The sequence below is a fragment of the Notothenia coriiceps genome, unplaced genomic scaffold (genome assembly GCF_000735185.1).
Source record: "Notothenia coriiceps isolate Sejong01 unplaced genomic scaffold, NC01 NC01_scaffold00030409, whole genome shotgun sequence".
Taxonomy (NCBI): domain Eukaryota; kingdom Metazoa; phylum Chordata; class Actinopteri; order Perciformes; family Nototheniidae; genus Notothenia; species Notothenia coriiceps.
In genome coordinates this window covers 73,196-84,712 of record NW_011363110.1, presented here as the reverse complement: position 1 = coordinate 84,712, position 11,517 = coordinate 73,196, and the positions used below count along the sequence as shown (strand labels likewise).

The 11,517-nt window shown below is 41.9% G+C and overlaps 1 protein-coding gene across 1 annotated transcript in view; it reads right to left on the bottom strand.

Annotated features, from left to right (window-relative positions):
• Positions 1-10,858, bottom strand: part of LOC104959538 (LIM and SH3 domain protein 1-like) — a 27,959-nt gene extending 17,101 nt beyond the window's left edge. The window contains exons 1-2 of the mRNA XM_010787439.1: positions 10,540-10,858; positions 2,098-2,192 (exon numbers count right to left, since the gene is read on the bottom strand). Coding sequence (XP_010785741.1) covers positions 2,098-2,192; positions 10,540-10,608 — 164 coding nt within the window. The 5' untranslated portion in view covers positions 10,609-10,858. The remainder of the gene's footprint in view (positions 1-2,097; positions 2,193-10,539) is intronic.
• Between the last annotated feature and the right edge of the window lie 659 nt (positions 10,859-11,517).

Here is an 11,517-nt window from a genome sequence, read left to right as displayed (position 1 = left end):
AAATAATTTTTTTATTTTATTGGTTTTTCAGTTGAATTATAGTTCAAGTTCAGTGTAATCAACTGTTAAAAAAATACTGTTCACATATTTTTTTTCAATGAATGGATGTTTTCAAAGTAAATGGATAACCGTTTTTAATAATCATGATATCAATTATTGACCAAAATTATTGTGATTATTAATTTTGCCATAATCGCACAGCCCTAATCTGCACAGAAGTCTCGTAAAAAAACACACATCACAGTAGAGGAGCTGTAGTTGGTAGAGGCAGCGTTGAAAGCAACAGGCAGAACTATCTGCTGTACAGTGACTGGTATTATCCATTATACAAAGAGGCTCATATATCTTTCAATGATGTAAAGCTCTTTCTCAGGCTAATTATATACATACAGCAGCTCAGCCCAGGAAGCACTGTCAGGTCACATTGTAAAAGTGGCTTTCATCTTGACTAACTATTTATCAACAAATGATTCCAGACTGTGTTAAATGGAATAAAACCAGCAGGCATCGTCTGATTAATAACGCTAACTCAAGACATTTGTGACAAGCTTTAATAACACCACATTGATGTTTAATTTCTGGACTATCAGTGATTAAGGTAGCGCCCTCCAATATCTCCCACGGTCTCCTTGGGAAATGAAGAATGTTATCTCTTCTCCTAAATCTCCCACAATCCCTTGTGACTTTAGGATCTAAACAGGGATGGGACTATCAGGGAAGAGGTGGGTGGGAACACAGTGAAAACAAACAACGCCTATATCAATTACTGAGGGCAAATATAGAAGAGTAATGATAAAGTAGCTATCCCACAGAATAATGACAGAGACCATGGCCTGAATTCCTCTCCTGAAGCGGGAGGCTCTTCCACTTATGATGTTTACTCCAACAAGGCTTGTTTTAAACAAACGGAAGGAGGCATAATAAACAGGCTCTGAAGGGCCTTGCTTCTGCTGGCGAGGGGAGCAAAGGGAGCATTGGAGGCAGGAAAGGGAGAAGAGGAAGAAACTGTAGTCCGTGGAGACAAAGGTGACAGTATGACGACACCTGCTGTAGGGGGAAACACCTTGAAGTGAAAGAACGGAGGAAGGAAGGTCACAGAGAGATTTCAGGCTAGAGATGGTTACTATTACAAATCATATTAAAAATACAATACTTCATCAGCACATAGGTCATTGAGCTTGTATGCTTTATTTAGGTGAGGATGGGTGGAGAAATACGGAGAATTTGCTGTGGTAACACTCAAGTTTATCATTAACTGAAATGTCAAAGCGACTAAGTAAACACCTGTAAGTGGTGAGCTAAGGGTGTAGGGCTTTTATTGTTAAAAGATTAAGGGCGCTTATTAGCAAATAGAATCACTCTACAATAATAAAGCACCATTGGCCCTTTCCCAGGAGACAATTTCACATGTCAAAGTAAACATAGCATAGTATCTCTGCTACTTAACCAGTAGCACAAAATCAGCTGACAACATGCTAGCATACTTCGAGTTTCCACTAGGGATGAGAATGCTAGCATGACGTCTTGATTTCATTTACTGCCAATAAAATGGCAGTTCAGGAGAAAAGGCAAAAGAGCTTGTCAGAACATGAACGCCTTTTCCTCTCTGCATTCTTCAAACACACACACAGAGAGAGAGAGAGAGAGAGAGAGAGAGAGAAGTAATGGCAGAGGGGGATTCCATGGATTCCTGATGAGTCTTTAGTGTGAGTGCTGGGGCGTGAGTGGACATGCTAGTTTTCAGTGTGTCTGCCCGTGTCACTGTAGAGGAACTTTAGGAATTTCCTTTGTTGATACCCCCCCCTTTCCCCACGGAGGAGGAGGAGGGAGGTAGGCACTTTCCCACACCACATATAGGCCCTCTCTCTAAGGGGGGGGGCGCTGTAATAGTCACTGATAAACAGCAGAGGAGGGATAGAGGGGCCTTAGTTGGGTTGCAACATGATTACACACACACATTTGGAGAGTCCTATTTCCATCTGAGGACAGATTAAACACTGCTGCGGCTTTGGGATGCATGATGATAAACCATTTGAGCGTGAAAACATGAGACATGCTCACTGACATACACACAATGACAACTTGGGGACAACTTACGCATTGCAGTAAGGTCTCTTCTCGAAGCCTTTGTAATTCTTCATGTTTAGAGTCATTTTGCAGACCTCGCAGCTGAAGCATCCTTTATGCCAGTACTGTCAGAAACGAAGGAAAGAGAGATTTTAGACATTTATTTCACCTTCATTTTGGATCCAAAAAAGGCCACACACACATAAGAACACCCATACAGCAAAGGAAAGGAAGTGAGTGAGTGAGGCCAGAACTATGTTCTTTTCCCTTGAGGTTTCACAGGGACGTGAGCTTGATACAGACAGAAAGAATAGTGACTGTTAAGACGGTGTGGAAAAGAGCTAAGCAAAGTGGAAACACAGTAGTTTGTGGTTGCTTGAATTGTTACTATTAATAAGTAGATTGGGTCACTGAGCTGGTGTTTGTGGTAAGGAGGTAGCTGTAAAGTTTGTGATTAACAAGTATGAATCTTTACTTCTATCATCTAATCTGGGGTTTATCAATTTTCACACTTTTGTTTTGTGCCTGATGTGTGAAAACAAACCAAAGAAGTTACTTTCGCTTGGTGATGCAGGGACTGTGCTAGCTCTGCATGTAGCACCTTTGGACTCTGTGTGCTCATCTCTGCAGGCCTGCATTTCCCTGTTCCATCTTCAAGAGAAGCCATGCCTCTATCTCTCTCACTACCCTTTCTCCCTTCCTCCCACCCGCAGGCCCTCTCGCCTCCTTCCCTTTTCTCTCTTGGCACTGGGCTGCTCTGTGGCCTGAGGGTTCAAAGAGGGATTGAGGGAGGGAGGATCGGAGAAAGAAAAGTACTGGAAGGAGAGAGGAAACATGAAAGGAAGGAGCAAGAGGAAGGGAGGGGTGGGCAAAAGAGAGACATTGCCAGAGAGTGGAGCAATGATCTGGCTGCTCCTGCTATCGTCAAGGGAAGGGAGAAAGGAGTGCAAAAACCACGAAAGAGAGAAAATGGGGGGGAAATCAAGACGGAGTCCTTATTAACATGGCCTCAGGGTGATCGGGCATTACGCTCATTCTTTCTCCCGCGCTTTATTCACTTCTACACTAATTGCTCACACACACAATATACACATTTTCCAAACAGCACAGAAAATATGACTCAAAACAGAGAAACTGCACATCAAAGAGCAAGCTCACTTTCTCAATGTTTCACTCACTAACACATGCATGTTTGATTCTACACATTGTTCCTGGGGTAAGACCCATCCATTTATGATAATACAAATAAATAAAATGTTTTGATAGATACTGTAGTATGTTTTACAGCACGGATAAATCACCAGGATGTCGACGGTGAAAGCTGCAGATGGACAGTAGACACAATCATGGTGGACTAGATATAAGTACAAGTGGGGCTGCAAAATAAGTGACAGACAAGGAGATGTGTGGAAGGAAGATTTAATTTAATTAACACCTCAAAGTGTCCTTTTTTGCAATATAGGGCCTTCAATCATGACCAATAAAGCTTCTCTTTTTTTATAAAGCTGGTTTTATATTGTACCACGTATCAAGCTTAAGCTTAAGTGTATAATGTCTATATGTCATATGTTTTTCAAGAGGAATGCAAAGCTGCGAAACAGATATTCCGAATGGAATAAGGTAGTTAGCCTCAATGCGGTTAGACAACCCAAACATATGTCAACACTTTATTCCCGGGACATTGTCTGGAGTTCGTAGTAGAACTAGGTAACAACAGGAAAACGTAATGTTAAACTCATATGCTATAGCCAGATGGAACTATTTGTAATCCAGACTAGCTCAAACGTTTGTTGTACTTGTATGATCAAGAAGTGAGAATGCCAAAACACATGATTGCTTCCCCAAATCTGTACGTGCGGTTGCAGCTGGTACTTGCTCCATTGTGAAGCCGCCTATATGGACACAATGATGGCAGCACTATTTATGGAAACATGACCAAACCCAAAGCACAATGGGCATAAGACTTTTTTCCTTTGGCTTCAGGCTGGTTTTAAGAACAGTCTTGTCTGTTCTGTCTGCTTGGAACAGACCACCCAAGGTGGTGTTCAATGACAACAGGCAAGTGTTTGCACGTTTGACTTGGGTGTTTGTTGCTGTGGGCCAGCAATATTGTTGTAATGCATACAAAAGAGGAGGCTCACAGCAGAGACCAAGCCTGGGCACTGCTCAGTGGAGCTGTGATCAACAGCCAAACACACTGGGCCAAGCCTTCCAATCCAAACTGCTTATCCCACGACAACCCATCGGGGCCTGAGGGACTTGCAGATGGACACATCATGTTACTTTTTCCACTGCTCTCCCTCTCCATTGTTCTGGCCAGTACTGCAATGGCACATCTCTACAAACAACAGCACAGTGTAGGCAGATTCCATTTCCTCCAGCTTCTCGCTCATTTGCAGCTGTGGTGGCTGCCATCTTTGCATGCAAACCGTCTGCTTCATCTACACAGCGTAATGTTCTCCACAGACTATTATCCCCTTCTCCATGATGACCAGGGATAAGCTAACACAGTGTAATGTTAACAGGAGTAGTGTGGATGCAAATGCGTTTAGATGAAATGTGAGCCTATCAGCTGAGTGAGCTTGGACTTTGGCACGCGCGTTGTTTCCCTAAATTAAATATTGACCTTGGGTTTACTCCAGTGACCAAGCCTGCTGAAGTGAACTGTTTAGAAAAATTATTCCAACCTGCTAACCCACATTTTACCAGGACAACCCTTGTCATCTTCATGTTGATAACACAGGCCCTCTCAGGTGAGCAGATATCCGGCTAAACAGCCTTTTGGAAGAAGCAACAACAAGCTAAACACAGGTGCCAAAATGCACTCAGGCCACATGTGGTCACTACATCTGGTGAAGTGTGTTTATATTCAATTGAAAGTGCATTTTCACTGACAAATTAAAAAAGGATCTCCCGGTGAACTTAGTATTATTCAGTCAGTATTTAGCCACTTCTTTTTTGTGTATTCGGAGGGAGGTCAAATATAATCACAACATCAGATTTTCACTACACAATTGTTCTTACTTGAAGGATTTAAGACGACGATATTATTGAAGTGCCTATAGAAATGTTGAAATAATAATAATGCTGTCAGTCTAACTTATTTAGTTAATTCTGCCTTTTGTCTCTTTTTTTAGCAAGATGTCACATTTAATACTAATCTAATGCCAAGCGTGAATCACTAATCATCTCATCTGAACTTAGATACAATCTTAAAATACAGTATCAAGTAGGAATATGATGGTCTGGGACTTATACTGATGCCAAAGGGAGAGGAAGGGAAAAGCAGAAATGTAGGGGTGGGAAACATCCCAAATGTGTGTTCCAGAGGCCATCCAGCACTTATCCTCCTCGAGATCCAGGAAAACCTGGCCCTTGGGTGCCGAGACAGGATCTGGCATTCAGCTGGAAAATGAGGACACTGCAGAGACGGAGCCCTAGAAATAAAACACCCATAAAAAAAACAAAAACAGCACTGTCTCCCTGCATCAGCGCAGCCCAAGGGCACATGTGTAGCCGCTTGTCTATACGTGTGTGAGTAATAACTGTGTGTGTACATATGTGTAGTACTGTATGTAGGTTATAAGTCTCGATGCATGATGCATGCATGTAAGCTGGGATGCAAGAGTCCAATCAAGAGCAGAAATGCTCAGTCAGCCTCACCGCTCCCTCTTGGTGAGAACCAAATACAAGTTAGCCTGGATAAAAACCCTGTGGCCATTTGTAGACTCCATGTTTATGTGCACACACATCAGACACACAGAGGGACAGCTAATAAGAGTCTGAAAATAAGCATAGTCTGACGCTAACTACTGACTGATAAAGGGACTGGTTTAAGGCATTCAAATGATGCAGGGTTGTTACCACTTCCTTTATCTGTATTAGTGTCTAATCCATACACGGTAGATTTCCTACCTCTTTTAGTGCACTAGCCACAGCAAAACAAAGCATTGTTTTGAAGAAGAAGGCGTACTGATTTGACCAGAAGCCTCCTTCCCAATATTGTTTTATTTTTAGATAAAAAAAGAATGGACTGAAGCTTTAAACTGTGTTAAGGGGATTTTCATGATCCAGTCATCTGTGAGTCACCAAATTATGCATCAGAGGAACTTAGCGCCTTATAGCAGTGAAGGACATCCCTAGGGGTCCTTCATTTTCATGAAGGACCCTACTTTTTTCTAGATCAGTAGCAGTTCCCTTCAATAACTTTGTGTCATGCTTCAAGAGACCATTAGGACCAATGCTCCAAGGAGGCTCTCATGGCTCTTGGACTCAGAAGTTTGTTCTAAACCAAAGGTGGCTAGATAAATACAAAAGATCAGCAAACACACGCACAGTAAGGCATTACAGCAGCTTACTATGTGTATGTGTGGAAGTTTATTCTTGCGTAAGACAGTACATGCCTAAAGACAAAGTAGCCACATCTGGCTGGTGCTGCTAATAGAGGAAACTAACTCATTAAAAGCATGCTGGTTCATTATTAGCCTACCTGATGCCATTCATTTCCACCCATGCCAAAGGCTTGGTTGCTGGTATGCAGGCAGACAGTGATTTGAACAGACATACTAGGAAAGAGTGGAGAATGCACTTAACACACTTTCAAAACCACTCCAATCTGTGATGTGCACTTTAGTAAAATACACCGTACAGACAAAACATTAGTAAAAGAAGAAAAATAACATAAGCACAGTAAAGGTGAAATGTCAATCACTTCCGGTGTGTTTTAAATTATCTGTATGAATTCATTTAAAAAAACATGGTATCATATTGCCATGTCGTTTGGCTAAAATGATCACTTTCCGTTGGCCTTCTATGCATTTGCTTAAGGCAAAGCAACAGAGAGGCCAGATTGTTGGTCCGGGAAAGCAAACATGTCGACGAGTTCCTTTTTCTGATAAAAGGCACAAAGGAGAAGTACCTGGCTGCTCACTGTGGAGTCAACACGTCAGGTGATTTTAGCAGTCATATGTGTTTTTGAGTCATTGAAAGGAGGTGGCTGGATACATACCTCACCTCTTGTGGCTTAAGGACAACATGATTCAGCTCTAAACATAGGCAAGGCGGTAGACAAATTCTTCTAAAATCGGAGTCAGAGGAAATGAGTTTGAACTGGATCAGCAGAAGGAAAAACCCCATTTTACACAGGAAGACTGGTTGTAAAATAGCTCTATTGGCGCTATACTAAAATAGAAACAGAAAGGAATATATCTCATACGATGAGATAAAAACATTTGTGATTTTGAATAAGCCCATTTTAAGGATTTATTTCACATGACTAAGCATGATGTAATCACTCGTGCTGTAAAGACTGTTCTGAGCTGCACAAATCTCATACTGTACTCTTCTGACCTTTAACCCTCTTTTGCAGCAATTTCCTGGGATTGAAAGGCAGCAGCACAATTGGGGCACACATCTGAACCAGAAACCCCACACGGAAGCCAAATAACACAGCAACCAATTTGTTAGCTAAATAATAAAAATGAACCCGAGTCAATTGTAACTGTGAAAGCTAGAGTACAGAATGACCGTATGTGTCGGATACGTCAGAGTGTGAAGCGAATGGTGTATGAAATCTGATTTCTACACACACTTTGGTTAATGCCAGCTGTGTCTGAACATTTGAGATCATGTGAACCAAGAAGTGCAGTCCCTTTTATTGCTACCAGCTCAACTCAAAGACTAAATAAAAAAAAAAGCTAGCTATTGAAATTGTTGGTTCAACATAAGTGAAGAAAACCAGGACAGCAGAATCATGAAAACAGTGATATTTCTTGTCTGTCTGTATTGTAAAAGCCTTCACTGCTGATATCAGGAAAATAACCTCCGGCTGGCTTTTGTCCATACATCCTTATTTCTTTTGACCTTTTCCTCCATTGACAAGCTGTTTTGTATTGTGTCTTCTTATCTATGATACTTGGTGCCATGTGGGAGATCTTTTGTTTTGTAAAAGCAGCGTCTGCAACAAGCAAACAGGTCTTGCCTCAGAATGAATCTTACCAAGAGTGTGTCCAAACACTTATCAAGATGTTTTGACATTTAACATCAAAAAGCCAAAACATGAATTCAAGAGCCAGAAGCAAATGTGTTTAGGCTTCATACTTGTTGAAGGATGAGCTTTCAGAAGAAGTCACTTTCTCACATTATTTATAGATTTTGAAAACACTATGTTCGCTGAAATAGTAGCTGATTTACCCACTCTGGACCCAGTTTGACAGCTTCAGAATTTACGGCACAATAGCACAGTTAAATATGAATACATCTGTTTCTCTTCAACTGCAGGTGGGGACAGGCTCTGGGATTCACACATGCAAAAGGCAGACAGCTCGCAGAGTTGAGTGTTTCAGTGAGGGATCAGCTTTAAGCGTTAACCACTCAACACGGATCTCTCAATTTATCTTGAAAATACACACTTCCTGAGTGCAGGAAATGGCTGTTAATCTTGTGACACACATACAAATCATTGCAATCCTCCAGACAATGCACATTAACCTAATATGAACATTTTTATTTTTAAGGGTTGCATTAAGGGCGCTGGTAAAAACAACTACTTTATCACTTCCTTGTAACAAGTTTGTATTGGCTGGAGTTCAAAAGCAACAAAAACTAACCAAACTGATTTGAGCCTGATTTTATATCAAAAAACTACAGCTTAAAACTCCTTACTATCAACAGTCTCTTAAGAAATAAAGGAAAGCCAAATAACAAGGCTAACAGCTCAACCAAAATTCACTTCCTGTCTTTACATGTGCTCTGTTGCCCGCTCCCTCTGCTGGGCCCAGCCCTGCTATAGTGGAATGCAGCTGACAGACAAACAAGCCTCTGTGGCTCAAACTCTCTGCCCCACAGAGGGGGATGTTATAGAAAAACACTGTCAGGTAAAGGTACCCATTCATCAGCGGCTCAGAATACCAATGGAGGAAGCGGGAGAACACTCAACTCCCCTCTGCCTTCACCTGAGCTAGCCTAGCACATGGAAGAAAAAAAACAGCCAATGTAGCTGCTTTTAACAGAAAGAGAAGGGTAGTGTCTGTATGTGTGCGCGCCACGGAGATGGGGAAGGGTTGATTTTGTTGGCATGTCTGAAGGGGTGAGCACTGATGCAGAATGGCAGCAAAGACGGACGGCAGGCTACTCTCCTGTATGGGTTCAGAGCAGCAGGGAGACGACACAGCAGGCCCCTGACAAGAGCACGCTTTATGGGAGTGTCTGTCTGCTGGAATGCACTCGGCTTCAGGCCAGATACCAACGCGTATTCAGGCTGTACTTGTGGCAATTTGGTTATCATCAATGCCAGTCTACTCTAACATGACTTGTATTTTTGTGTGACAGGGATTCTGAGAAATAAATTCCAGTCCAGAGCAATTTGGGAAAACATTACTCATGGTGCGTTCAAGAACACATATTTGCAGAGAGAAATATTGCATTCAATCAAGAAGTGATGTTACTTTAGATAATGTGCTTTGTGTGCTCTTTCCCCGCCTTCCCTGTCAGGTAAGCAAGTCTCAACAGGGATTGATTTTCAATAGCCATTCAGACGTCCATTAGACAAATGATATACTTGCCCCAAGCACTGCTTTGGCCAAAATACATAAACACTACTCTTCATATGACAAACAATAGACCCCACCCAACTAGTAAAGTGAGTGTGTGTTACATGTATGTTGTTGCAAAATTACAGTCTGAGTGCAACAGCATTCAGTAAATGCAGGACTTATTTCACATTTCCCTCCAATGACAAGCTGTGATGAATCAATGTTAACTGGAATTGTAGCTCAGATGTGATCTAATGAGCTGGACATAGGAGTCCCTACGGATAATATTGATGAGATTAACACCTTGGCTGAGATTAAGAATCTGCTTTTGACTGAAAAGTAATTGAGGCGGCTCCTCTAATGATCCCTGACTTGGATTAGCCGGTGAATTGGACACAGACATGTCTAAATCTGACCATGCTGCCCACGACATTGGACTATTTCATTCCATCAAAAGTCATGAATCGTTAAGTATTTGTAAAAGGTAAATGCTACAACTAGATGTGTTGAGGTTAGAAACGTAAGCTAAACATCAGTTTTCTTCTAAGCAGATTCCAGCCAGGCCCAAACCAGGCTGTCGGAAGCACCGTGAGACGCTGGTTTTAGGGCGAATCAATACCGTAGCCTTGAGTCATTGTCGAGTTGAAAAAAATAAATATATTCTGTTTTGTTAAAGTTGTCCATTATCAACACGATATTTTGCTTCTAGTCCGCGCTCGGGTCTTGTGACATCGCCTCCCAGACGTTAAGCTAGCCGTTAGCTTGTCTTGCTAGCGAAATACCTGTCCTGTTGGGGTGTTCGATTCATTCACAAAAATACGTGAAGGGTGTCATTTTAGCAGAGCAGAATGCGTGTAGAAAACGTACCAAAGAATGTTGGGGTGTAAGGAGTATTCTTAAACAAAGAGTAAGAAGTAAGGCGACATTTTCACGTTCTTACCTTGTCCAGACAATTCACTTTTTCCGTGGGGTATACGACTAGATTACATCTGCCACACAACGGATTCATGTTGGAGGAATGCTCTTCTAGCTAGTTAGCACGGAAACCGCCGACGATACTGCTTTTAGCTTTATGCTGTCGAGTCCTCACTTCAAAAACTAAATATAGTGCAAGATAATGATCAGTAACAGACCAACACTAATCTAGTTGTATGTAGAAAATCCAGGAGGTTGTTGTTGTCGTTGTAGCCGCACAGCTGGCTGTCAGTCCACTAACCAGACACGGAAAGCGCACTCCCGCTTCCCCCTCTCTCTCTCTTTCTCTCTCCCTCCCTCGGCGGCGCGTGTCCGAGCAGAAAGGGAAGAAGCAGTGTGGGAGGTTCAATGTTTTACTTGGAAGAAAGATTTTAATAATTTGGTCATTCATTCGGAGGAACTTCATCACCTATACATCGTGCATATTTAACTGAAATTGAAATACCATCGCAACACAGTCCAAGTTCTGTGTTGTAATCCAGATCCACCCTTGTGCATGTTCAACACGACTGTCCTCTTCCCATCTGTGCTCGCATAGCAAACGCATGCGATCATCTTCATTGTTGCAGATTGTTGGGGCTTTACCAATACAGTGATCTCAAATCATATTTGTACACATATGCCACGTTCACTGCGTGTCCTAGTTGATGTCCATGTCATATATGTGGTTAGGAGGACACCTGCTGACAAAAAGGCTGTACTGTCTGTTTCCCTAAATATGCCTCATGCATGGTATTTTCTATAAGGATGTTCACCCTTTTTATGTACAGCATCAAGTACTCCATAATCAAATATCAAATCAAATATAAAATACTTCAGACATTAAAACTGGAGTATTTTTCAGGAACTGTGCAGTGTGTTCTTGCAAAACAAAGCTGAAGGTAGGCTACTCAAAATTCCCCACCAAAAGCAACAGGAATTGAAACTGAAACACACCCAGAGA